General features: G+C 56.3%; 5 protein-coding genes across 5 annotated transcripts; 3 read left to right on the top strand and 2 right to left on the bottom strand.

Annotated features, from left to right (window-relative positions):
- The first annotated feature begins 726 nt into the window (after positions 1–726).
- On the top strand, positions 727–4,298 carry PTSG_03601 (heat shock transcription factor). Its single transcript, XM_004995273.1, has 3 exons — positions 727–1,343; positions 1,689–1,945; positions 2,351–4,298. The coding sequence occupies exons 1-3, from the start codon at positions 1,070–1,072 to the stop codon at positions 3,185–3,187; spliced, it is 1,368 nt and encodes a 455-aa protein (XP_004995330.1). The 5' UTR covers positions 727–1,069; the 3' UTR covers positions 3,188–4,298.
- A 50-nt stretch (positions 4,299–4,348) lies between these two features.
- Positions 4,349–11,739, bottom strand: PTSG_03599 (proteasome 26S subunit). The gene is made up of 15 exons (XM_004995272.1): positions 11,521–11,739; positions 11,209–11,272; positions 10,813–10,856; positions 10,523–10,596; positions 10,040–10,209; positions 9,595–9,719; positions 9,094–9,366; positions 8,727–8,853; positions 8,057–8,172; positions 7,524–7,794; positions 6,775–7,237; positions 5,645–6,368; positions 5,236–5,445; positions 4,899–4,986; positions 4,349–4,667 (listed from the first exon to the last, which is right to left on the bottom strand). The coding sequence occupies exons 2-15, from the start codon at positions 11,228–11,230 to the stop codon at positions 4,573–4,575; spliced, it is 2,802 nt and encodes a 933-aa protein (XP_004995329.1). The 5' UTR covers positions 11,231–11,272; positions 11,521–11,739; the 3' UTR covers positions 4,349–4,572.
- A 317-nt stretch (positions 11,740–12,056) lies between these two features.
- PTSG_03598 (uncharacterized protein) lies at positions 12,057–15,632 on the top strand. Its single transcript, XM_004995271.1, has one exon. It carries the CDS (start codon positions 13,143–13,145, stop codon positions 15,117–15,119), a length of 1,977 nt encoding a protein of 658 aa, XP_004995328.1. The 5' UTR covers positions 12,057–13,142; the 3' UTR covers positions 15,120–15,632.
- Positions 15,633–15,830: 198 nt separating this feature from the next.
- On the top strand, positions 15,831–17,384 carry PTSG_03597 (uncharacterized protein). The gene has a single exon (XM_004995270.1). The coding sequence runs from the start codon at positions 15,843–15,845 to the stop codon at positions 17,043–17,045; it is 1,203 nt and encodes a 400-aa protein (XP_004995327.1). The 5' UTR covers positions 15,831–15,842; the 3' UTR covers positions 17,046–17,384.
- Positions 17,275–23,819, bottom strand: PTSG_03596 (uncharacterized protein; the record flags this gene model as incomplete). Its single annotated transcript, XM_004995269.1, has 6 exons — positions 17,275–17,830; positions 18,129–21,960; positions 22,340–22,693; positions 22,936–23,167; positions 23,300–23,386; positions 23,629–23,819. 6 exons carry the CDS (start codon positions 23,817–23,819, stop codon positions 17,706–17,708), a joined length of 4,821 nt encoding a protein of 1,606 aa, XP_004995326.1. The 3' UTR covers positions 17,275–17,705.
- Between the last annotated feature and the right edge of the window lie 3,366 nt (positions 23,820–27,185).

The raw sequence follows: 27,185 nt of genomic DNA, 5'->3' as shown, positions 1-27,185 counted from the left end.
CAAGCAAGTGCCAACCGGTGCGGTTTTTGTGCTCGCTTCGTACATGAGACACACACACGCATGCACATGCACATGCACACACACATATGCACACACCTTGAGGGCAAGAGGGCAAGTAAGCGAGGTGCTCTTTGTTCGCTCGCTCGCTCGCCCGTTTCTTTTCCGCTGTTTGTTTGTTGGTTGGCAGCCAAATTTTGTTGGTTAGGGAAAACTCACCATGATTGTGGCACTAAAGATACTTGAAAGAAGATATGTACCATCTTTCTCGCTTCGCTTCGTTCGCTGCGTTCTTGCGCACTCGCCCCCCTCCCGCCTCACGCAATCACCACCACCCCACGCGCCGCTTTGCTTTCTTCTTGTTTGCCTGTCACAAAAAAGCGCAAATCCCCGGCATTCGCCTTCGCTCAGATCGCCGCAATCGATCCGCACGCGAGCGCCAGTTGACCACGACACACAACCAGCCATTCTACTCGCCTTCCAGAGTGGCCAAATCACATCACTACACTCTCCTCCCGCCCCTCTCTTTCTCTGTCTCTGTCTCTGTCGCTCTCGCGCGCGCGCTCTTTGACACCCAGAAACACAAGAAAAAGGCTTGACGGTACGTTGGGTCGTCTTGCCAATCTTGAGCTTCATGAACATTGATTCTGATTGTTCTGACTGTTCTGGCCATTCAAGCACTCACGTCAACACTTTGCACGCTCCCCCCCCCCCACACACACACTTCCAGCTCGTTGTGCCTCAGCAGCTCTGTCATCAGCACACTCTGATCTGCGGTGCGACCTCCACACGTGAACACCCTCAGCACCCACCCTCGCCCTCCCTCTCAAATTCCTCGCTGGAACAGGCTTTCACGCCCCAAAAGCCATCCATCGAGCGAGCGAGCTGCCAGCGTCGCATCCAACCACCATTCCCAACCGCAGTTGTTCGCAGCTTGTCTGAGCTGGGCCTCTGTTTCTTTGTCAGCCTGAGGCACCTGCTGGCAGCCAGCACCCACTAACCAAGAGAAACCACAAGCGGTGCTTTGGCGCAGACAAGTCGTCAGCAAAACCAGATCAACCAGAAACACGCTATGGATCGCACATCTTCACGAGCGTCCTCTGTCTCGGCAAAACAGGAGCCCGCCGTCCTCTCTTCATCTTCATCCTCAATGAAGCCGGTGCCGCAGTTCCTCACCAAGCTGTACAAGATGACCAACAACCCAATGCACCGCGATTGCTTGCAGTGGAACGAGCATGGCTCGTGCTTTTGGGTCTCGGACATTGCCAAGTTTTCCCGCGACGTCTTGCCAACGTACTTCAAGCACAACAACTACGCATCCTTTGTGAGGCAGCTCAACATGTATGGTGAGTCATCCCAACGATGGTTTGTGTGCCGCGTGCGTGTTGTGTGTGCAAGCATATTTGCTGTGCATCTCGGATTCGTTGCTGTTCCCTGTGTTATCTGTGATGTGTGTGTGTGTGTGTGTTGGGGCGCCATGCCATGTATGACCGATGAGGTTGCCCCCATGCACTTGTTTGTTTGTTTCTTTGTTTGTTTGTGTGTGTGTGTGTGCGTGTGTGTGCTCTTGTCGTGTGTCGATCGCATGGCCTTGTTGTCGTGACACTGACCCTTCTCACTCTCACAACTTTGATCCACGCTCACCCATTGTCTCGACACGTGTCCATGTAACGGGCTGCCCATCTTCACAGGGTTTCATCGCAACACCAACTCCAAAGGCCGCGTGTTGCCGGGCGTGGGCATGGTGGAGAAGTTCAGCAATCCAAACTTCTTGCTCGGTCGTGCAGACCTTCTCTGCAACATTCGCCGGAAAGCAAGCTCATCAAGCAAGCGCACAAAAGCAGCGGAAACACCGACACCTATGCCTTCCAACGACACCACGGCGGGCGCCATGGTGGAGTCCAGGCTTGTTGCCCTTGAGCGCCAAGTCCAATTTCTTCATCTACAGGTTTGTCTTGTTTGCCGGATATGCCTCTGTCTGCTGGTTGGTATGGTTGTGTGCGCGTGCGCGCTTGTGTGTGTGCGTCCGTGTGTGTGTGTGTGTGTGTGTGTGTGTGTGTGTGTGTGTGTGTGTGTGTGTGTGTGTGTGTGTGTGTGTGTGTGTGTGTGTGTGTGTGTGTGTGTGAGCGAGCTAGCATGCTTGTTTTGTTGTGCGTCTGGGCGTTTATCTCCTTCCCTTCTTCTCTGTCTCTTGTCTCTGTCTCATGTTGCTGATCTCGCCCCCACCACGCACACGTACCCGGCTTTGCATGTTTGTGATGCTAACAACCCTTCTCCATACCATGCCCCCTGTTCCAACCAACCAACCAACCAACCAACCAACCAACCACCACCATCCACACTGCACGAGCAGAACCAGGCGCTGGCATCACAGTCGGCGAGACAGCGCGAGGCTCTGGCCCACCTCATGCAGATGATTTCACGCATGACCATTGGCCAAGACCTCAGCAGCGCAGAGGCTCTGGCACAGTTTCCAGCGTTCTCCATGCAACAACAACAACAGCAACAACAGCAACAGCACGGCAACCCATCTCAAGCGCAGCAGGCAGGAGATATGATGGCATCCTCGCTTGCAACATCCCTGCTCGGCTCCAGTGCGGCCAATGGCCTGTCCTCCATGGGCGCACAGCAAAGCTCTTCCTTTGGGTCGCCACAACAGCAGCAACAGCAACAACATCACCACCAACAACAACAGCAGCAGCAGCAGCAGCAGCAACAGCAACAACACCACAACCATCAGTCCGATTTCCAGCCTCAGCAGGCAAGTCACTCTCAGCAGCACCAGCAACACCCGTCGCAACAGTCTGATTTCCCACTTTCACAGACGCGAGCTCAGTCGTCACTCAGCGCATCGAGCGTGCTGAACAGCCTCTTTGGTCAAACGCTGGCTTTCAACCGGCAGCAACAGCCAGAACAACAACATCAGCAGCAACACCACCACCGCGATGACAGACAACATCAACAACACCAACACCAACATCAACACCAACAGTTGTCACAAGACGCACTGCAGGGGCAGCGCCTTCCACTGTTTGGCCAGCGCGGCGGTTTCATGAGCGGGCAGGACTCGGGTGGGTTTGGTGACATGGGCGGATTTGGTAGCGTGACTGATGGGGGACCCGTGGAGCCAATGGACTTGGATGTGATGCTTGAGCACATGGATGATGGCGGCTCGATGAGCTCGCTCTGAGAGATGCGTGGATGCGTGACGGTGGTGGGAACTACGGTGATGAGATGGTGATGATTATGGTGTGGTGCTGGTGCCGGTCATGCCACGCATGATGAGGGTGGTGGGGGGGCATGATGCTAAGTATGACGAGAATGACAACGGTGGTGGTGGCGACACGCTTGATGGTGATGAGGACAGTGGTGACGATGATGACTTGAATCGGCCAGCGCGTGCGCGCTTGTGTTTGGGCTGATATTATCCTATGGCGGGCAACCAGTGGTGTGCCGTGCGAAGTACTGAGGGGAAGAGGCTGCTGACGAGGATCGGGTGCGTTTGTTGATCAAGAAAGGGAACGGCGAAGAGAGAGTAAGTGACAGAGCGGAGACAGCGCGCTTTGGGTGAGACGAAAAGGATGGGCGAGTGTTGCTGATCGCGAAGCTGGCTGTCATGGAGCTTGTTGAGGTGATAGTTGCGCAGATACAGACAGACAGACAGACAACCCTGCAGACTGGCGCGGCTGAAGACGAAGGTGGAGACAGACAGCCGTGTTGCGGTGTTACCGATTGGACAACCCTTGTTGTTATTTTTTGTTTTGCTTGTTGTCGCGAGGCTGCTTGCATGCAATTTGGTTCATTCTTGCTTCGCTCTTGTTTGTGCTTTTATGATTGATTGACCGACCCACCCTTCAGTGTTTCGTTTTAGCGGCTGCTGTCATTGGTGTTGTTGGTTCAGCTGGAGCTTAAATTGTTTGTCGCTGGTGCATTGGTGATTGTTGTTTGTAGTCGTGCTCACGTCAGCACTGTCTTCAGCCTGCGTTGAGCTGTGCGTGTGCGTGTGCGTGTGCGCCCCAATGCCAATCATGGTTTTGCGGCACAGGGATGTGCCTCTTTTCGTGGTTCGTGCTTGTTTTCATTTTTGTTTGCTTCCTGGTGTGTGTGTGATTGGGGAAGGAGGGGGGGGAGTGCCTCTGTTGCTGAATATGCACCATGCAAACGTGCCGCGTGCCGTGCAACTGAGGGTGTGGTGTGTACGTTGACGCATGTGCGCTCTTATTGTGTGATTGGACATTCTGTGTGTGTGTGTGTGTATGTGTGTGTGTGACCACCATCAGCCGCCATTACATGCCCTCTCGTAGAACCAGTAGTGATTCACTGTGCAAGTGTTGAGCTTCAGGCTGTCGCATCCACATGGTGTTTTGTATTCTCAGCAAACAGACAAACAAACGAGCAAGAAGCAGCCGGGGATTGACGTGGCACAACCCAAAAACACACGCAAGGTTACCCACAGAAACACACACAGGTCGCACCGCCCACACATGACGAATCCTGTTGCGCTGTCACGTAACACGCACACGGAATTGCTGGTGTGTGGTTCGCAGCCACCAAAACAGGCAGAGGCCGTGGTGCTCAGTTCTCGTCTTCCAGCTCGACGTTGAAGTCGAAAGCGGGTGGCATTGAAGGTTCGTCCGAGTCTGCGCCCGAACCCGTACCACTCTTGTCGTCTGCACACGTGTGCGTGAGTGAGAGTGTGTGTGTGTGTGTGTGTGTGTGTGTGTGAGTGAGTGAGTGTGTGTGTGTGTGCGTGTGTCAGGGCATATATATATGTGTGTGTGTGTGTGTGTCAGGGCATGTGTGTGTGTGTGTGTGTCAGGGCATGTGTGTGTGTGTGTGTGTGTTAGTTTGAGGGACAGCAAAGACAAGGTACAGGAGAAGCAAGACGCGACCAAACTGACCGGCGCCGGCAGCGGCGATGGTGATGAGCTCCTCCTCCTCGCCAGGCGTCGTGTCGCGCAGAACAACAATTGGGCCGTGGATGCGGGACTGTGAACAACGGAATGACCCACGTGGTGGCAAGTGAAGACCGTTAGCAACAAGTCGTGCTGGAAGACGGGAGGCGGGGATAGAGGAAGCATGCATGCAGGCAGGAGAATGCGCAGACACAGACAGACTGAAAGACAGACTGAAAGACAGAGACAGACAGACTGAAAGACAGAGACAGACTGACTGAAAGACAGACAAACGCGCGCGCACACACACACACACACACACAAGAAGCAACGCAACACGCACCACAGGCTTGTATCTGCACTCCTTGGGAATGGAGATGAGGGGCAGCTGGTCCTTGACGACGCGCGTTGGGTTGGACAGGAGCTCAAACTCGGGCTCTGGCTCCTTCTTCTCCTCCTCCGCCTCCTTCTCCTTCTTCTCCTTCTCTTCCTTCTCCTTCTTCGCTGTCTCCTCGTCCGCCTTGAGGTCCATCTCGCTCAGCGACCCAAGTTTCTGCAAGCAAACAAAACAAGCAGCCGTGAGCATCGCCACCACCGCCACCAGCAGCATTTCACACAACAACACACAACAACACGACACAACGCGACATAACACGAGCACAAACCACAAGCTGAGGCACACAAGCACACAAGCACAAACACAACAAAACACGAAACAGGAACTAACACATGACACAGCGCAACCAACGCACCCGGCGGGTGTTCTTCTTGTTGGAGATGGAGAGGATTGCCGTGGCCACCTTCTCCTTGTTCTTTTCCTTTGGCTGCGCCGTTGCTGTTGGGTAGGCAAAGCGGGACGGCGGCGCGTTGGACTTGACGTCAATCCGCGGCATCTGCATGTCTCCGTTGAGGCAGATGAGCGCGGTCGGCGTCAGCGCCATGGACAGGAAGTGCGTAAACGGGTACCAGAACCAAAACTGGGTGAAGACGAGGAGGCCGACAATGGTGGGGGCGTCCATGTGTCCGTGGTCGCGGCAGGCCTGCACGGTCACGTTGCGGCCGCCAGCCTCCAGGATGCCCTGTGCCAGGATGGCGCCAAACCGGACAAGCACAACCTCGTGCTTGTTGGCGATAATCTCCGGCAGCGACTTGCGGAAGGACGTGGCCTTGGCGCTGCTGTTTGGCTGCTGCATCAGGATGAGCGCCATGGCAATCAGCGCCGCCTGCCGCACGTAGCGCACAGAGTCCTTGATCATGGGCTCGACCAGCTCAATGGCCTGCTTGTTGCCCGTGGCCGCGCAGGCAATGCCGAGTGCCATGCAGCAGCCCGCGCGCACGTGCGGATTGAAGCTCTCGCACAGGAGGGCAACCACGCTGGGCAGCTGCTCGGGCGTGCGGATGAGAACAAACCCGAGGGCCGTGGCAGCGGCGCGGCGCACATCGTCGTTGGCATCCGTCACAGCAATGTGCAGCAGCCTGGGGGAGAAATGGGGCGTGAAGGAAAAGAGGGAGGGGGGAGGAGGAGACAGTGGGTGGGCGTTAGCATGCATTGTTGGGGGGAGGGGAAGAGGGAGGGAGTTGGAAACTTAACGACGAGACATTGTGAAGGTGCAGTTTAACACGCCAAAACAAACATTGAAGTGGATATGCGCTCAGGTGCGGTTGTATTTAGGGAGAGAAGGGGGGGGATAACAAGGAAGAGGAAGGAACCTTACACGCAGTACGCTCACATACCAGCACAAACACGCACGTGCAATGGTAGCACGCTCACATACACACGCCATAGCATGTCCGCGAGTTTCCCTCCATCCCTCTTTCCCTCCCTCCGTCTCTCCCTCTGTCTCCCTTGCTGATGTCGACCCGAGTTTGGTCCACCCCATACCTGCGGATGATGTTGTTGTTGTTTGTGCCGGCGTAAGCCATGGCCATGGAGTGGCATGCGGACGTGCGAAGAATCGGGTCCTTGTCCCCCACCAGGCGGTCAATGTGGGCGTCGGCCTGCTCGCGCCGGCCGTACAGGATGAGCGACACGCCAACAGCAAGGCCGCGGATAATCTTCTCGTGCTGTGTGTCCACGGCATAGGCGATCATCGTCTCCAGCGCCTCCTCGTTCAGCGTGCCCAGCATGTTTAGGCCGAGGGCAATGCCACATGCCTCGCCGGCGACGGCGCTGTCGGAGAAGAGGACGTTCTTGAGCTCGGTGTGCACGTCTTCGCGGGCCAGGCCCATGGCGGCGAGGCCAAGGCCCAGCGCAGCGCCGTGCTGCACGGGCTCCGTGGACGCTGTCTTGAGTTGTTCCACAAGATAGTCAACCTGCGACGCGCCGTTGTTCGCATAGATCAACCCTGCAAGCGGTGTGGGGTTGGATGACGTGGGTTTGGAGAAGCGGGGTGAGTGTCGGTCGATGGTGAGTGGTTGTGACCATACATATATATCGCCAAAGCATAGCCGTGATAGTCGAAGGTGACCGAGCGATGCCACAACAAGGGGTGCACACACACACACACGCACACGCACACACACACACACACACGCACACGCACGCGCACACAAGCGCAAACACACACACAAGCGCAAACACGCACACACACAACCACCATCGCCATCGCCAGCACCGCCACTGTACCGCACCGAGAGCGTAGAGGCCGCCGCCGTTTTCGTATTCGTTGGTGCTGTTCTCGGAGGGAAGGTATGGCTGCAGCACCTTCTTGGCGGCAGAGGTGTGGTCCTTGTGGATGACGCCAAGACTCGCCACCGTCGTCAACTTGGCCCAGTTGGTGAAGCGGCCAAGAAACTGCTGGTTCTCCCGAAGGAACTTGTCCGAGGTGGTGCCCGCAGACATGACGCTGTGCGACAGCACAAGCCCGTTGTCGAGCACGGACGACAGGCCCTGGATGCTCTTCTGCAAGGCCGCCGCAGGCGCGCACGTGCGATTGGCAAGTAAGAAAGGGGGGAGGGGTGGGGTGGATGTGAAGGCAAGCATGCGTGCTGACATGGCATTTGCTTGTTTTGTGGTAAAGTATGCACTGCTCTCAGCCGTTTCGTTTGAAGCTGTCAGAGAGCGAATGACAGGCAAATGAAACAAGATGGAAAGACAGAGCGCAGCCAACACAACACCATCCCCCCCCCCCCCCGTGTCGGTTTGCTTCACCTAGGGCGCGCACCTTTGTCTTCTCGAGGATGAGCGTGTCGGTTTTGTTGTTTCTGCCCATAAACTCGACAAAGAGCGGGCGGGAAATTTCGCCGCTGAGAATCTCCTTCAGCCGCTTCGCCTCTGCAGCTGTCAGAGCCGAGGCGCGCGATGGTGGACGGGGCGGTGGACGGAGAGATGGAGGGTGTGTGTGTGTGTGTGTGTCTCAGCTGAATCCTTCTCTTAAGCAAGACAAACACTAGTGTTCTACCTAGAGTGGTGGAAGTGCTGTCGTATGACAAGGCTGTTTATCTACAATCCTTATAACCTGAGGAGTAGGAGGGTGGTGTGTGTGTGTGTGTGTGTGTGTGTGTGTGTGTGTGTGTGTGTGGATAGCGCAGACGAGGTTGTAGCGCACAGAGGAACAGTACAGGTGTGAGAGGAGAGTGGATGTGGTGGACAAGACGCAAGGGACACGTGTGATGTTGGCGTGTTGTAGCAGGCAACACGTCCGCCCGCGCAAACATGGACAGACAGACAGACAGACAGATAGACAGACACACACACACACACACACGCACAGAAATACGGACACACACACACACACACACACACACGGATACACACACACAGACACACAGACACACACACACGCACGACGAACAAACAAACGCACAACATGCAAAGAAAGGCGCATATCTCACCGGGGATTGGGGCGTTGTCGTTGCCCTCCTGCTGGGTGGCCGCATCGATGGCGGCCATAATCTGCTGCTGCAAGTGCTGACTCGCCATCTGCTCAAGGTGGAACGTCAGCTGGTACGCCATCAGCTTCTGCATAAACATGCGTGTGCGTGAGTGTGCGGGTGCGTGGAGGGATGAGGAGATGATGTGAGCAGTTTTGAAATTTGGCGCGGGGGCGGGGGTTTGACGAGGGAGGACGCGAACAGGAGCAAAAAGTGGTACTACGCGAGGTGGCATTTAGACGACGTGGAGCGTGATTGCATGTGTGTTCTCGTCCGCCGTCGGTCAAGCAAGCACGTAATGCAAATTCGCACAGCCAGGGGCACGCACATCGTCAGCGATGAGTTGGGTGAGGAGGGCGGTGATGGCTGCCGTGTTTTCGACGGCAACGAGGCACTGCAGGTGGTTGACAACGTCTTGACCGGCGTGCTTCTTGTAGGCGTCGGCCAGCAGGGCAAGCACGTCGTCGCGGAAGGTGCGGATCGGGATGTGGCGCATGGCAACGTCATATGTGTACGCAAGCATCTCCGTCTTGTTGTCGCACTGGTCGAGCGCCTGCTCCACAATGTCCAGGCGGCGCGCCTCCAGTGCAAGCCCAATGGCCTGTGCACACGTGGAGAAGAGGGGGGGGGGTTGAGCAAGTGAGGGCGTTGGGGGAGGGTTGAGATGAATGAATGCTTATGGCCAGCAGGCAAGTTTATAGTGTGTACGCACGCACGCACACACACACGCACGCAAAGGGACAGGTATTGCGGGTGCTTGGTGCCGTTGTGTTACATGCACACACACACACACACACACACACACACACACACACACACACACACACACCTGCTGGAACTGCTTGTCGATAAGGCAGCGGTTGAGCATGCGGTTTGCCATAGTCTCCAGGGCGGGGTCAATGTCAGCCGGTGGCGTCGCCTGCCGCTTCGCCACATATGTGTCCATGGCCCACCCTGGCACGCGAGGACAACAGCAACACCAACAAGTCGTGGTGGAGGAGGTGAGATTGAGTGCATGAATGGACGAATGGATGGTGTACGCAGCGACGAGTGTGGATTGGGCAAGGGAAATGTGTCGTGCTCTCAAGGCACACCTGTCGTGCTCGAATGCAGCAGGTTCTCACAACGGACTACGAGAGAGCAGACGAACACGAGACAACACACCAATACGAGCGAATCCATACACAGACGGCAGAGACACAGCACCAAGCACGCAGACACACACACACACACACCACGTACAGACACGTGCGCACACATGCACCAGCGCATACCTGTGATGGTGGTGACAAAGAGGGATGTGTCCTCGACGTTGAAGGCGTTTTCGGCCAAGAGGGCAAAGTGCAAGGCATCGTCCAGTTCGCCAAGGTGGTAGTACACCTGCGATGCCAGCAGAGCGGCCTGTGTGCGCTCAGGGAACGCCTTGTCCTCAAACAGCTCCTCACTAGCCACACACACACACACACACACACACACACACACACACACACACACACACACACACACGCACGCACACAAGCACACACACAAGCACACGTAAACGGTGGGTGAGCATTTGGTGAGATTTGAGGAAGGGGGGAGGGACGGGACGGGTGTCAAGTACTGTTTGGACAGGGAAAGCGAGGAGGTTTCGACACAAGCACACTGTCGAGCAAACAAAGGTCACTTGTCCACGTTCCCTTGGATGTTGTATATGTGTGTGTGTGTGTGCGAGTGCGAGTGCGTGTGTGATATTGCGGTGTCACTGTGCTGCGCACATTTTGTTGATGACGTTGGCAATCTCGGGCCAGAAGTTGTCCACCAGAGCCAGGAGCTTGTTGATGGCAAACACCTGCAAAGTGCCGTGTTGAAGAAACACGACAAGAAATGGCGGGCGGTTATGAGGGCAGACCACACACAGAGGAACAAGCAGGAGGAAGCGGAAGCGGTGGCAGGAACACACAAGGCGTGGACATTGACTGCAAGTGGGGCGGGGAGGGGGGAAACGGCATGCAGACCATCACCACCACCCACTACCGCCACCACAACTACGGCCAGGAACACACACCTTGAGTTCTGTCTCTGGTTCATCCAGCAGCGCCAGCACGCCGCCTGTTCATCCGATTGGGATGAGGATGGTGCGAAAACGTGAGCAAAGGGCATGGCGGCGCAAATGGGCGAATGGGTGTGTGATTGAGAGGGAAGCAAACAAAAGAGTGTGTATGTGCGTGTATATGTGTGTATGTGTGTGTATCTATGTGTGCGTGCGTGTGTGTGTATATGTGTGTATCTATGTATGTGTGTGAATCTGTGTGTGTGTGCGTGTGTGCGTGTGTGTGTGTGTGTGTGTTTCTGTGTTTCTGTGTGTCTGTGTCCCAACACCCTTTCCACCAAACACACACACAACACACGATCGTCACAAACACACAAACACACACACACACACTGGAACAACTGAACGCACCGACAGACGTGAGTCCAGGCATGTTGAAGTAGAGCTTCCTCTTCTTCTTCTTGTTCTGCTGCTGCTAGTGGTGGGTCGGTGTATGTGTGTGTGCGTGTTGATGTGTGTGAACTGATGAGTTTGTGTGAATTGCTAGTGGCGACTGCGGTGTCTACGTTGTTGCTTTCTCACTCCCTCATTGCACGTTCTCACACACACTCTCTCACTCTGTCTCTCTCTCTCTCTCCTTCTCTCTTTGTCCGCGAGCTGTTCGTTCACTTGTGCACACTCTGTTCTCTCCCCGTCTCCCTCGCGCGTCGATGATGCACTTACTCTTCTCTGCTGCTCTGCTTGGTGTCAGCCGATTCGTTGCTTGTCTTGCCTCTTGCTTGTGTTGCTTCTCTTGCTTCTTGCTTGTTTGTGTGTGCGAGGGTTGTTCGTTGCTGCTGTCTGCTGTCTGTGTCGTCGTTTTTTTTTGTGCCTTGCGGAAAATTGTCGAAAGACAGGCTTCGATAAATAAACAGCACAAACAGTAGCTGGTACGACCACAAGAAGGGTAATCTTGACTTGGACTACCCAAAGTCATTTTTGCCTTTAGCACGTTGCGTGTGCGTGTGTGTCCGGTGTTGAGAGAACGCTGATTGTTGTTGCAAGGGCGTTCCAAATCGTGGCGATTCTGGGGCAAAAGGAAGCACCAGCATCACACAACGCGACACCTACCTTCGCCACCCCTCCAACACAACATTGGAGTTCGACACCGCCCCCCTTTCCCTCTCTTTCCGCTTTTCTCTTCGCCTTTCCTTCTTGCTTTGCTTGCTTGCGTGCGTCGTCGTCGTCGTCGTGCCTCGTCTGGCCACGCACAATTCCCACGCGCATGTGTCCACTCATATCACACACGACATGTGCGAGTGTGTCCACGCGCCCAAGCACAACCATTCATTGCGTCCAACCCACCCCGCACGTTGCCGAGCCTACAACAAGACGCGGTGAGCATCGCAAAAGCAACGAACAAGCAAGCAAGCAAGAAGCAAGAAGCCAAAGCTTTTGCTCTCTTTGTTTGTCTTGAGGAGGAGGACCGCTGCCCGACCCACGGCAGCACCAGCAAGCAAGCAAGCAAGCTAACTGGCTGGCTGGCTGGCAGTACCACCACCACGCCCCACCCACCTCAACCACGCTGTCCTTGAGTGGCGGTCTCACAAGCACCGGCTGGTCTTGGTTCCCCAATCCATCCATCCATTGTCTGCATCGCGTTTTCTCCCTGTCAGCGACGGGGTGTGTGTCCTTTTGTTTCCAGCTACCGCCCACCACCCGTTTCTTCTTCATCATTCGTCGCATAACTGACGACACTGCGTGTCATTTTTTTTGCCTCCACGCCCTCCAGCCTCAGCAACCACGTGTGTATGAGTGCGTGTGACTCATTTCGCACCGCCGTTTCATCACCCGGATATCAAGCCAACACACCCACCCTTCCCATCTTTCACCAATCTCGCCAACCTACCAACCAAAAGTCCGAACACGGCGTTGCAAGTGACAACCTTCACCTTGTTGCTGCTCTCTCTCTCTCACTCGCATCTACATCAATCCATTTCTTGTTCTTGCTGCATTGTGGCGTGAGCCTTCGGTCAGTCTTTGTTGACAAGTCTTCGTTGACAAGTCTTTGTTAACAAGTCTTGGTCCTGTCCTGACTTGCCCGCCCGCGCGCGCGTGTGTGTGTGTGTGCTTTTTGGCATACATTGTGTTGTGTTACATTACAACACCACCACCACGCCTCAGTTGGCACTGCACCACCTGTCCATTTTCTCCTCCACACCAGTTTCCTGTGTCTGCTTTTTCAATCCACCTCTCTTCAGCTTCCCTCCCCCCGCTTCGGCCTCCGCCCGCTTTGTCCTTGTCCCACCCCCCTCCCAACAACAACACACACACACACACGCACTTCTCCGTCTTCGCGTACCGTGATGGCACGCCATAACAGCAGTCGCACCTGCGATGAGCGCGCACGCGACCGCGTCGTCATCAGCTTCAACAACTTCCAACAGAGGCAGGTGGACCCAGACAACGTCCTCACCCACGCTTATGTCCTGCGCTACCAAGTGCAACAGCAAAAAGCCAAGAAACAGCTGAAGAAGCAACAACAACAACAACGACAGGACAAGCTCGCCTCATTACACGCCCAACGCCGCAAGCAGCTCGTCTCCGCTTCGTGCTCCTCGCTGCCCTCGCCATCGCCCCTGTCAAATTATGCGTCAACATCATCATCGTCCTCGTCCTCCACGACAACAAAACGCACCGTCGACTTCTCCCCACACATCGGCGCCGCCCGTTCGTACGATGACTTGAGCACCCTCAACCGGCCCTCCATGGCGCTGCCAGCACCACCGCGCACCGCGCGCCGCAGGTCTGCGTCCCCGAGTTACAGCGTGAGCACCATCCCCGCCGCCGGCCGCAACGTGTTTGGGCGCGGGCGTGGCTGCCCCAACAGATCTGTCGCCGCTGGCGCTGCTGTTTCCAGCACACGCCAGAGCAGGAGGAGGCGGGCGCTGCCGTTTGCGTCCCCGTCTGCGTCGCCAGCCCAGCGGCGGTGCTCCCTCCCAGCCATCCTCGAACAGGCCGACGGTGAGGACGCCCACGACGACGACGACGACGACGACCGCGCCATGCCAGCATCAACGGACATGGCGCTGCTCATGGTGCAGCAGCAGCAGCAGCAACACGAGGGGTCCCGCCCCGGCAGCCGCGGGCGCTCCATGTGCCGCGATGAGCACACGCCAACGACGGCAACCGCAGCCACAAGCGCCACCAGCAGCGCCAGGAGCAGTGCCAGCAGGCAATCGAGGCGGCAGGATCAGCGGGCCGCCCTCATGTCGCCATCACTCGTCATGATGCATAGTAGCAGCAGCAGAAGCAGTGGTGGTGGTGATGGTGGTATTGGCGGTGGCCAGGGTGCAGGTAACAACAGCAAGCGCGCCAGCAGCGTGCAGCCGTCCCCATCTGCCTCCCTCCTCAACGCCCCGTTCCCGCCACTCGCCGATGGCGGGTCCCACGAGATGCTCGGCGGGTACAGCACAGACGAGACAGCGACGCCGTGCGACGATGACGAGGACGAGGACGAGGAGACGTTTGGCTTTGGACCCGCGTTTGGCTTTGGCGAGCTCGCCTCCAGGCTGAACGAGGTCGCCGCTGAGCAGCAAACCGCGCGCCACCACCAGCACCACCAGAAGCAGTCAGCGACAATGGGAGCCCAAACTGGCTCCAACGCCGCTGGTGTGCATGAGGCCGTTCACGAAGACGGGTTTGGCAGCCACGCCCGCGATGGCGATGACGGCGACGTTGACGGCGACAATGACTGCGACGATCGCCTTGAGGACGCTCAGCAGCAGCAGCACCCCGTGCAGACCGGGTTTGGCGATGCCACGCTGCCGCATTTGATGAAGCGGCCTGCGTTCAAGACGGGTGTCCCCCGCTACCGTCAGTCGACGCCCAAGCCCGTGCAGGGGCTGAGGGCGCTGCAGCCGCGCCCGGTGTGGCAGCGGCACGCCCGCCACAGCTCGTGGCCCGTGCACCCGCTCGGCGACAGCCAGTCTGCAGCAGCACTGACGTCGTCGTCGTCCTCGTCGTTGACATCGCGCGGCGCCACGACCGTGGACGACTCTGCCATCAACACCGCGGCCACAACCAGCGGCAGCACTGGTGCCACCAATACCAGTGACGCGTCAGGCACGCCAGCCCTGGCGCCAACCCTGACGCCAGCCCTGACGCCAAAACCGCCCACACCCACGACTCCGTCGCCGCCGTCGCACCAGCCAACCAGCAGCAGTGCGGCCGCGGGCCGCCTGAGGCGCTGGCGCCGGTACACCAACCTCAGCACAGCCCCGCTCTCACCCTGCCTGGAGGAGGACGCAGAGGCAGAGTTTGCCCTCCCCTCCAAGCCGTGACGTGTGCTGATGGTGCTGCTGCTGCTGCTGGTGGTGGTGGTGCTGGTGTGGGTTCGGGAGCAAGAACACCCACGTTTGAGCCCCCCCCCCCCAAATTCCTCTTCCATCTAGTTTCCTGTTGCCTCTTTCCTCTGTTTGTGACACGCTTGCTTGCTTCGTCTTCGAAAGGTCCTTTCTTGGCCCTGTTGCAGATGCGTTTTTTTCTAGGTTCGACTGCTACTTGTTATTGATGAGATGCACCTTCTCGATTGGTCAATGGAAATGCCTCCCCCGCCCTTCTCCCCTGCCTTAGACATGCGTGTTTGACCAGCACTGTTGCTGTTTTGTTCTATTGTTGTTGTGGCTGGCACGCGTTACCATGTGCCAAGCCCTTCCGTTGCGCTTGTCGCTGCTCCTAGGTCTCTCGCTACCTCTTTGCCTGCTCTGTTCTCGTTTGCTTTCGTCCTTACTAGGTTCACGTTGATGCAGGAAAGAAGCTGGTACAGCCCAGTCAAGTAAATGAAGCTCACACAACACGTCGTCATGTCATCACGTCAGTGTATCACCCACCCACACACACACACACACACCAAATTGTGATGAAGATATGTGTGAATTTTCGCCAGTGGTGCCTCGTCGTACAATGCCTGTCAGGTAGGAAGGTCTAGTTCTAGGCCCGACAACCAGGAGGGACAACAACAACAGCAGCAACAGCAGCAGCAACAGCAACAAGCAAGCAAGCGCATGAGTGGTAGCTACAGCTCAGCCATTGGCATTTCATCCTGCTTGCAAAGAAACCTGCGATCAAGGTCGGACAAACACAATAAACACACACACCAAACAACAAACAACAACAACAACAACAACAACAACAACCAACCAACCAACCAACCAACCAACCAACCAACCAACCAACCAACACACGTCGCCATGGCCATGAACTTGGGCGTGCTAAACATGGCCTTTCGGCTAAGGTCACAAATCCAACAAGGTCGCCCCGTCAGTTCATCTCCATCGTCATCATCTTCGGGGGGTGCAACACGGTCTGGCGCAGCGTCGAGCACAAGCCCGTCCCCGGCCCGCCAGTCCCAGCATCTTGTCCACAACTACAACATCACACAAGCAAAGCCAACTAAATCCAAGAAGGGCAAGGGCCGAAAGCGGGCGTTTACGTGGCACTCACAGGCCAACTCCGTGCCACACTTGCCGCCCATCATTGAGGAGCCCGTCTTTGAGATGCTCGATGAAAACGGCGACGCGGACCCTGGCGTCGTCGATTTGACGCCTCGCTCGTGCTCACCGTCGCACAGGGCCGACGGCGTTCGGTTCCCGCCACTCACCGCACCGCACACGCCTTCACGCCTCAGGCACGAACAGAGTGCCGCACAAACGAACGCGCCGTGCGCATGCGAACACTGCGCCCTCGGCAAGTGCGTGGTTCACAGAGACAGCACCAGCGTCAACAGCAGCAGCAACCGTGCTCGACCGTCTTCGGGGCCAGCAAGGTTAAAGACACCACCCATCGTCGTGCAGGTTTCGGACCATGACGACGACCACAACAGTGGTGGTGGCGAGCAGACTGGCGTCGTGGATGCAGAGAACAACACACTTGCGCGATTCAGCGAACAAGAGCACGCACCAGCAGATCACGACACACACGGACAATCGCGTCAACAGCAACGACAACAACACGACCAACAACACAACCCACATCATAAGCAGAGGTCGCCGGCACAGCAGCGCAACGCGGCTGCCAAGGCGGGCTCAAGGCGGCAGCGTGGCCGCGGCTGGACCGTCAGCACCATGGGTACTGGGCATGCTTTGACACAAGGCGTGTCTGCCCCATCGCCATCATCTCCAAAGTCACCAAAACCAAGTCAACGCTTGCAGCTCAGTGCCACGTCGCTTCACGCCAACTCCGAACGCCCGCGCGTGTCTGCCGTATGACCTCTGGTCACGTGGGCCTTTCTCAAGCGTGCACACACATACATACACATGCACATGCACAGACACATACGTACACATGCACATGCACATGCACATACACGTACACCAATGTCATCAATGATGAACCAGCTTTTATGTACAGCTCCCAGTGCTTTGCTGGCCCTCCACCGCCCGTGTTCTTGCCTTCTGTCCGTCATGCAACTGTCAATGGGTGGTACAATCTCACCAGCTTGCTTTGCCTGTTTATGTTTTGCTTCTGACATGTTCTGTAATGACCCTGGTACCAGCACAATACCAGTGCAAACAAGAATCAAGCTTGTCCACAGTAAACACGCGACCATCTTCAACAAGTCAGTGAGTGCTATATAGGAGAGAACACGACGGTGTTGGAATGCAATTTCACTACATCGCTTACACTTACACTGGTCATCAGCTAGTTCACTTGCTGGTCGCTTACATTCAATACAAAAACGAAGAAGAAAACAGGCAAGCGTGCGTGCATGCACCTCAACTTAACGGGAAAGAGCATATCGACTTTGCACCATGCATAGATAGTAGCACACAAACACATTCGGGGAGGGGCGGCCTGCACCCGCAACACAAACACAACAAAACTTCAACAGTACACCACTTCTCCGGCACGTTGACTGCAATGCACACTTACGGCGCTGGTGCGGGCGGGGGAGGCGGTGGTGGAGGTGGTGATGCCTCGTGCTCATCTTGATCTTCGTGAAGAACAGGGAAAGCGTTTAGGTCCGGGTCGAATGACGGCAGACGGTGATGGCCTAAATTGTGTGTGTGTGTGTGTGTGTGTGTGTGTGTGTGTGTGTGTGTGTGTGTGTGTGTGTGTGTGTGTGTGTGTGTGTGTGTGTAAATGCGCGTGTAAATGCGCGTGTAAATGCGCGTGTAAATGCGCGTGTACATGTGAGGGTGAGTGCGTGTGCGTAATGAGTGGAGCATAGACTGTAGACGGCAGAAGAACAAGATAGCGTACACCCTTGTTCGTGCGGGTGCGGTGGCTATTCCATTCCTGTCACCGCCACCCAATCACCTGCTCTCCTCAACACAGCAACGACGACGCACCTCGCGTGAACTTGATGTTGGAAGCATCGAGCGGACGCTCGGGCACGGCGCGGAACGTTGGCGAGGGCGCGGGCGACATCGTGGAGAAGGAAGCTGCGGATGACGATGAAAAGGCTGGGGATGACACACCCTCCTGTTGGTCGGGTGGTGGCGGCGGCGGTGGCGGTGGCGCATCTTCGTGTTCAGGGATACCAGCAAGAGGCGCAGGAGGTGGCGGCGGTGGCCCTGACGGGAACGCCATTCGTCGTTGCTGCTGCTGCTGCTGCTGTTGTTGTTGTTGTTGTTGTTGTTGTTGTTGTTGTTGTTGTTGTTGTTGTTGTTGTTGTTGCTGTTGTTGTTGGAGACGTTGGTGTCGACGCTTGTAGAGCGAGTTCGAGGACAGGTCATTCAATGCCAACGGCGGCGAGAGCACGCCACGATCACGCCCTGACCCGTCTTGCTGCGCTGCTCGGCTCTGGCGCTCGCTGACACCACGCTCCTCTGCCCCTGCACCCACAGTCGATGAACTGGGCTGCGCCGGAACTGACACGTGCACACCGCTTTGCTGATTTCGTGCTTGCAGCAGCGCCTGTGACAGCACTCCCGCCGGCGCAGAGGTGGACAAAAACGCCTCTGACACGCCCGGCCACAAACCATCGCGATGCTGCTGCTGTGCTTGTCGATGCTGTAGTTGTGCTTGTGGTTGCGGCTGCCATTGCTGCTGCTGCGGCTGCGGCTGCTGCTGCGGCTGCGGCTGCGGCTGTGGTGGCGCTTCATGGGTCAGGCTCACGTCGCTGTTGCCTGTGGAGATGTCGCGAATGCGCAGCTGTCCGTCAACACGCACAAACGACGCCTCGACGGGTGTAGGCGGGAAATCGTGCTCGCTCGACGAAGACACTGTGGACGTTGTGCGGCGGTGCCCTTTGACCCGATGCAACTTTGGATGCTGCTGCTGCTGCTGCTGCTGCTGCTGCTGCTGCTGCTGCTGCTGCTGCTGTTGTTGTTGTTGTTGTTGTTGTTGTTGTTGTTGTTGTTGTTGTTGTTGTTGTTGTTGTTGTTGTTGTTGTTGTTCTTGCAAACGCCGCTGCCACTCTTCTCGCTGCAGCCTCTCCTGGTATTGCTTCTCTGCCAGCCGTGTCACCTCCGGGAAGTAATCAAACCCGCTGTTGATGCTCGTGGCAGAGTACGGCTCATCTGCGCAGATGGTCATGCGCGTGCTGGAGCGCGAAATGTGCGCTGTGCGCGCCTTCGACTGCCGTCGCCCGCTGTTCTCCGCGCTGTCACGGGTCTGGTCGCGGCCCTTGCTCTGTTGCCTGCGAGTGCGCCTGCTGGTGCTGCCGCCGGTTGCACTTGCCGTGCCAGCACTCGGCTTGCTATGCCTTGTTGCACTGTGCCGGCTAGCGCCACGCCCTCCGTGCGCATCGTGCCCTCCCTGGGCCTTGTCGCTTGAGCGGTTACTGCTGCTCATGCCATGTGCTGCCTGCTGTGCATGTTTCTTCTCGCTGCTTTTGCTCCTTGCGCAGCGCCGGCTCTTCCCTGTCAATGACGATGACGACGACAACTGTCGTTGCTGTTGCTGTTGCTGCTGCTGCTTGTCTTCGCTCCGCGCACGAGAGAGCCGTGATGAGGATCGAGATGAGTGCGTCGATGCACGGCTTGCTGCTGCCGACGCTGATGACGGAGGGCGAGCGCGGGCTGCGCGTGTGTGTCGCGCTGTTGAGGCGGACGCAGAGGACGACCACGGCCGCTGCAGCTGCGCAGACACAAGCGCACTTGGGGAGCCCGTTTGCCCACGCCTGCCACCAACCAGCGATGACGAGGAGGAGGAGGCTGTCGCCGTCGGCCGTGCTTGGCGCGCGTTCGCCGTTTTCGGGTGGCCGCTGCTGTTCAGTGGTGTCATGGACATGCGTTGGGATGCTGACGACAGCCGTGACGACGAGGACGGAAGACGGGAGGGCGAGGACGATGAATGCGCCGCCATTGCACCACCCAATGGTCGCGCCTCTGGCGCTCGCACAGCATCTGTTTGCAGTGCGGTCGTGAGCTTTACAGATGACGACGAAGGCATCGCACCATCCACATCACCCACGCGCGTGCTACTTGAAGAAAAATATGACGTTTGAATCAGTGGGTCCGCCACCGGTGTGTGGGTTGTCGCCTGCCGAGAGCGGCCGCTTCTGCTGCTGTTGTTGCTGCCATTGCTGCTATTGCTGCTGCTGTTCTTGGACAGGCCTTTGCTGGAGCGAACGGTGGCCAGGGAGGAAAACGGCGATAGCGGCGTGTCTGCACCCGTTTGCGTGGCCTCATCCACAGGGGATGATGCCGACGAGGGTTTCGACGAGAGTTGAAGCTGCCCTGATTGCAGCGAAGAAGGCGATCCCTTCTTGCCACGGTGGCTTCTTCTGCTCCCGCCACGTCCATCACCAACGGCAACACCATCGCCATCGTTGTCAAACATGTCATCATCAACACAGTTGACGTCGTCGTCGTCGTCGTCGTCATCGTCATCGCCCTCGAGGTCAGCATTGTTCTCGAATATGGGCGTCCCTCCGGCTGTCAACACCAGCATCTCCTCATCATCATCATCATCACCACCACCACCATCACCACCACCTGCTCCAACAGCGGCAGTTGCTGCCGTTGCTGACAGTGGGCTGCCGTCTTCTCGTGGCGAACGCGAGCCGCGAAGGCTTGAGAACGACCATCGCGTGAGCGACTTGAGCTTTTTTCCAAGCTCCGTCAGAGAGTGACGGGCAATTGGCCGGAACGCGGATATCACGTTGGTTGCGCTGCGCTGTGCACCAGTGGTATCCGAGGAAGAGGATGCGTCAGTCATATTGGATGGCTTCATGCTCAGCCATTCCCGTTCCTCGTCTTCACTGTCCACGTAGCGAATCACAACGCTGCTCACGCTGTCAGCGTCGTCGTCGTCGTCGTCGTCGTCAACAGCAAATGCACTGATGCTGCGACCACCGTGACCACCATCTCCGCGGCTTCCATGACCTCCATTGCCAGCACCACCATCACCGTCGTCGTCACCGTCGTCGTCGAGATAGTCGCTCAAGAGAGAATCGTCACGCGCAAGCTTGCCTTTCCTGGATCCCTGCACCTCCACATAGACCTCATGCTCCTCCCTGTCTTCTTCTCTCTCGCGTTCCTCCTCCTCTTCCTGCTGCAGGCGCAGAATGCTCTCGTGCTTTGCTTGCTGAATGTGCCAGATCTGCGATCGGCGGCGCCTCAGCGTCGTGTCCTGCCGGTGCCGCCTGCCCGTATCCTTCCTCTCCTCGCGCAGCTGCGGGTTGTGCAGCAGCGTCACTGCCAAGTGCCAGCGCGTGCGCACGCGGCGACGCTTGCGCGCGTGTGCGACGCGAACCTCCCACAGCTGCTCTGCTTGCTGGCGCAGGCGAAGCTGGTGCGGCGTGTATGCGTAGCCAAAGAACGCGTTGGTCAGCATGGCCGTGGCCGACCAGAGAATGGACGATGTGGATGCTGTGCTCACTTGGCGCTGGTGGCCGCGTGTGGAGTCTGCCATGTCGAGCAGCGGGGAGTGGGGGTCCCACGTGTGCGTGTACTCCAAGTCACTGCTGCTGCTGGCACCGCGCTGGTGCCCAGCGTTGTCTTCGCTGCTTGAGGTGAACGCGTAGTTTGGCACGGTGTAGTCGTACTGTACGGGCGGCGGATTCGCGGCCTTGTTCTTCTTCTTGTTCCTTGAGCGCGAGCGCTCGTCGCAGCCGCCCATATAATCCATGGCGTCCTCTTCGTCTTCGTCAAAGTCAAACAGCGCCGCGTCGCTGGTATCGGTGATGTTGACCGACCGGCGCGTAATGGCAAGGCCGCCGCCAGACTCAATGTACTGCAGGGACGCAGGTTGTTTGTTGCACGTGCGAGTCAGTGGTAGTGTTGGTGATGGTGCGTGTGTGGTCACGGTGAGCTGCAGCCTAGCAGTGGCAACATGCAAATAAAACTGCTTTCTCTTGACAGACATGTGCACACGTGTACAGTTACTTGAGTGAGGCATGCACTCACAGACACCGACCAACGCATACGTACAGTTCCACTCACAGACAGACAGACAGACAGACAGATAGACAGATAGATAGACAGATAGATAGACAGATAGACAGATAGACAGACAGACAGACAGATAGACAGATAGACAGACACAGACACACGGACAGACACACAAATACACACACTAATACACAGGCACACATAGACACAGACAGACAGACCTCTTCAATGAACCGCCTTCGCTGGCGCCGCCGCTTCTTCGCGTGAGAATTGAGGAGGTTGGAGAAGGTGACCACACTCGGGTTGCAGTAGTGGTAGTCCAGCAACAGGAAGCCGACATATGTGCGGTAGCCTGGGTCGATAAACTCGTACCCGCGCGGGAGCATGGACTTGTCAAGGCGGCTGATCCACAGCAGACCCACGCCGACGTTGAGCAAGAACCGGCACACAAACGAATAGAGACCAACAAAGATGTTGATGAAGAACACGAAGAAGTCAAAGTTGTGGAAGAACCGCTGGTGGATGATCATGTACGAGGCCGAGCGCGTCTGGAAGATGCAGCGCACAGCAATGTACTGTCGATGACATCACAAAGGGCGCGTGTGTGTGTGCGTGTGCGAAGAGAAGGTTTGAAGGGATTGTGTGAGCACACGTATGAATGTGGGATCACAGTTTCGGATGTGTTGGTGAATCAGCAGTCTGCACAAAGCACAAGGGCACAATACAGCAGCAGCACGTGATGTCTATGATTCTCAAATGCCGCCGACGAATTACGCGCACAACACAACAACACACACACATGCGCACACATGCGCACCTGGATGAAGTAGAAGGCGAGACCAATGGCAATGGGGTACATCTTGTGCAGCACCCACGGTTGCCAGAACCAGTCATCGTACACATGCAGCGCCGGCAGCACGCTGGACAGCGTGAGGAATAGGCAGAATGCGCACAGGAGAAACGCGTTGATAATCCACCCGCTCAGCAGATACGCTGTCTGGAACCCGGCATACTTGAGCGCATCCACAATGCCAGCAGACGAATTCAGCCTGTCAACGCGTGTGCGTGCGTGGATGCATGGGTGAGAGGCCATGATTGAGACGTCTTCGCTGTTGCAAACAAGATAAGCCATAGCAGAGCACTTTGTGTGTGTGTGTGTGTTGTGTGTGTGTGACACGCACTTGCGGATGGGCGGCAGGAACGACTTGTCACCCCGACAGAGCCGGCCAATGTGTTTCTTGTAACAGAACAGCATGTGCCACAGGTACCTGAATAGCAACAAGAGCAAGTGCAAATGAGGTTCACCACACGATTAGCATGCGATCGGGTCGTCTCCAGCAATATGACGAAATATATCCACTCACACACCTACACACACACACACACAACGCCACTCACAATCGCACACACAACGCCACTCACAATCGCACACACAACGCCACTCACGACCTCAACCACACACAAATTAATACACAAACACACACACACAACAACAAGAGCAAATTCTTACCCCAAGTGGACGACGCATGCGAGGATGCCGGAGACCATGAAGGAGATGTAGACAGCCTGGCGGATGATGTCTGTTGTCTTGCACGACGTGCCAATGTGGAAGCGCAGCTCAACGCCGGGAACAATGGACAGCAGGGACGCAATGTCGCCCCGTGGCAGCCACTCTGACAGGATTGCAGACGGTGACGCCATGACCCCTGTGTGACAGAACCACGCACACACAAGTACACGAGGAGAAACAGGGGAGGCGGGAGTTGTTGTTGTTGTTGTTGTTGTTGTTGTTGTTGTTGTTGTTGTTGTTGTTGTTGTTGTTGTTGTTGTTGTTGTTGTAGTTGTTGGGAATGAACAACGCACAGCGTACAATGCACATGGCAGTACATGAATGCACACAATACACCATGCACACCAGGGGGGGGGGGAGTTGTGAGACAATGAGGGGAATGAGTAAACTGGCAAGAAAGGCGTGTGGGCAATGGAGTGCTTGTCGATTGGGGCACAACAATTGACATGACAGGCAGCCGCACAGAGGTCAGTAGGCACATACCGACGGGTGCGCAGCGGGTGCCACTGAAGACCATGTGCACAAAAGTGGCAAATTGGTGGCAGTAGTCAATCCACAGGATGGTGCATTCGATCAGGAGAAAGGCGGCCAGTGACGCCATGGCCACGATGCGCGGGGAATACTGGATGTGATGTGAAGATGGCTCATGCTGGAACGGCCTGCACAGTGAATACGTGCGGGCCGCGGTATGTGTACGCGTGTGTAGATGCGTGTGTGCATGATGGCGTGGTCGTGAGACGCTGGGCATTGTATCCATCAAGCAAGTACAGTCGAAAAGGATTTTGGGTATGGGTATCAGGCGTCTTGTGGTGGTGGTGTGGTGGTGGTGGTGGTGGTGGTGTGTGGTGGTGGTGGTGTGTGTGTGTGTGTGTGTGTGTGTGTGTGTGTGTGTGTGTGTGTGTGTGTGTGTGTGTGTGTGTGTGTGTGTGTGTGTGTGTGTGGTGGTGGTGGTGGTGGTGGTGGTGGTGGTGGTGGTGTGTGTGTATGTGTGTGCATGCGTGTGGTTGTATGTGTGCATGTGTTGGTTGCGTCCATCTTTCCGTGCGCCCACTTGCACATGCGCCGGACCTGTTTCGCTTGCACGATTTGAACGCGCGCCGGAGTTTGAATGCGGCCGTTTCCCACCACCGGCGCGGCTCAAGCTTGAAGATGGCGGGATCGATGGCGTCCACCTCGTCCTGGTCGTACGTCGCCTGGTGCCGCTTTCCTCGCAGCAACTCCCGCACCCTTCGCGTCGGCCGAAGGTATGGGAGAGAAATGGTGTGTGTGTGTGTGTTGTGTGTGGATGTGTTTTGTAAGGTTGTAAGAAGAGAGAGAAATGTGGTGTGTGGGTGTTGCGTGAGCGCGTAATGCGAATATCAAAAAGTAATTGGGAACACATGCTTGAAGAAACTGTCGCATGCATATGCAGCGTGCAAACCTCCACACAATGTATCCCATCAATCAAGCCAGCCAGCGAACCAGGGGGCGACAGGCACGGTACCTGCTGTGATAACGATCAAAGTTTTCGGCGGGCGGCGCTTCGCACGCGCGCAGAACATCGGCCCAAAACCCGCGCGAGCTGTCACAAGCAGTGGGAATGCCAAGCAGCAGGGGTGGTGATGTGAGGAGTGTGACGTGACGTGTGTGGTGGCTGAGGCAAGTGAAACCAAGTGGGCATGGAAGCATGCTGGCATGAAAAGCAATCACGAAGTAAGGGCATGTTTGATATTGGAAATGCGGTTTCTTGCGTACCTCGCAGGACGATAGCGGTTGGACCGGTTGTAGACCTGCTCAGATGACAAAGGTGTTGCAGGTGGGGCCCAAATGCGTGAGGTATGATGATCAGAGGGGGTGAGCCACGCCAGGGCAAGGCACGTGCAAGCAAGCAAGCAAGCAAGCAAGCAAGCAAGCAAGCAAGCAAGCAAGCAGCAAGCAAGCAAACAAAGCGTTACGTACGCACGCACGCACGTACCAAGATGGTGAGCTTGGTGATGGTCTTGACGAGTTCCATGAGGAAGTAGCCTGTGAGGCACGCGAGCGATGCAAACGTCGGCACGAGCACAGCTGCGTCGGGCCAGAACTCGCGATTCTGATTACAGCAGTGGAGGGCGTGGTTGCGTTGGCGGGTGAATGTGAGGTGGACATGCGTTCCAAATGGGCCGTGTTGCTCGCAGGATGGATTTGGGCATGGGAGCGAAGGAGGGAGCATTGGGAGGGGCAAAAGAGGGGGTCGCAGAGGCAGACAAACAAACAAATAAACACACGCACACACAAATAAACACACACACACACACACAAGGAGGGCGAGTGTGTGAAGGTACACACGTCAATGTGGCAGAGGACAGGGTCGAGGTAGATGTAGAGGGCGAGAGATGTGTACAACAGGCCCAAGCTAGCTCCAACAAGCTGGTTGTGACACCTGTCCAACAAGCACGGGGTCACGGGCAATGGCAGGGAAGTGACGGGTTAGCGGCCAAGGGTGGTGAAAACACGCACAACATCATCCTCAAGCACACATATACACACACGTACACATACACACACACACACATGCGCATGGACGAGCAGATGGGGAAGCGTGCACCGTACATGTGACATGCTGCGACGGGGTAGAAGAGGGAGGCGAGCATGAACTGTTCACGTGGAAGCAAGGGAGGCAGGAAATGTAAGCAGTATGAAATTCAATGAACGTCGTGGAAGCACATGTGAATGAGTGTGCGTGTGTGTGCGCATGTGTTGCTGTGCAGCAGTCATGAGTCAGCTCACCATCATGCCAAAACTCTTGAGAAGGGAGTTGCGCCCCAAAAACGTCGTGTTGGATGTCGTCAGGAACAGTCGCCCTTGGTGACGTAAATGTGTATGTATGTGTGTGCGTGTGTGTGCATGTATGTGTGTATGTATGTATGTATGTATGTATGTATGTATGTATGTATGTATGTAGTTATGTATGTATGTATGTATGTATGTATGTATGTATGTATGTATGTATGTATGTATGTATGTATGTATGTATGTATGTATGTATGTATGTATGCATGTATGTATGTGTGTGTGTGTGCGTGTGTGTGTGTGTGTGAACGTGCGCGCGAGAATTGGTGGCGCAGTTGGGATTGTCATTGCTTCAGTGCTCTCTGTACAGCGCGCGCATGTGGGCATGTCTTGCGGATAAACTCACCAACATCGCGAAGACCGATGGAAGCAAAGCCGCCAAAGATGCACGCCGTCACAAATCGGCTGTCAAAACAGGTTGTAGGAGTGTTGTTGTTGCCGAGGTGAGCAGCCGTAGCAAGTTGGCGGGCTTGAGAACACTAAACACCACACACGCAAACCACCAACAGTATTGCGCAAGCACACCCACACACACACACGCACACACACGCACACACACGCGCTTTGAATGTCCTACAACAACATGTGTACTTTCTCCTGATTGTGAGAAAGTTGATGGGCATTGCGATGTTGACGCGGCCGTTGAAGATGTGGATGCACGAGGCACCACGCCGCTTTTCATAGAG

Source organism: Salpingoeca rosetta (genome assembly GCF_000188695.1).
Source record: "Salpingoeca rosetta unplaced genomic scaffold supercont1.8, whole genome shotgun sequence".
Taxonomy (NCBI): domain Eukaryota; class Choanoflagellata; order Craspedida; family Salpingoecidae; genus Salpingoeca; species Salpingoeca rosetta.
This window is presented reverse-complemented; position numbering and strand designations above follow the sequence as displayed.

Excerpts from the sequence above, each read along its gene's own strand:
- PTSG_03597 (XM_004995270.1), top strand. The coding sequence starts at position 15,843 with ATGAGTGGTAGCTACAGCTCAGCCATTGGCATTTCATCCTGCTTGCAA.
- PTSG_03598 (XM_004995271.1), top strand. The coding sequence starts at position 13,143 with ATGGCACGCCATAACAGCAGTCGCACCTGCGATGAGCGCGCACGCGAC.
- PTSG_03601 (XM_004995273.1), top strand. The coding sequence starts at position 1,070 with ATGGATCGCACATCTTCACGAGCGTCCTCTGTCTCGGCAAAACAGGAG. Across the intron at positions 1,344-1,688 it reads GAGGCAGCTCAACATGTATG|GGTTTCATCGCAACACCAAC; the intron begins GTGAGTCATCCC and ends CCATCTTCACAG. Across the intron at positions 1,946-2,350 it reads TCCAATTTCTTCATCTACAG|AACCAGGCGCTGGCATCACA; the intron begins GTTTGTCTTGTT and ends CTGCACGAGCAG.
- PTSG_03599 (XM_004995272.1), bottom strand. The coding sequence starts at position 11,230 with ATGCCTGGACTCACGTCTGTCG. Across the intron at positions 8,173-8,726 it reads CGACAACGCCCCAATCCCCG|CTGCAGAGGCGAAGCGGCTG; the intron begins GTGAGATATGCG and ends CGGCTCTGACAG. Across the intron at positions 6,369-6,774 it reads AACAACAACATCATCCGCAG|GCTGCTGCACATTGCTGTGA; the intron begins GTATGGGGTGGA and ends TTTCTCCCCCAG.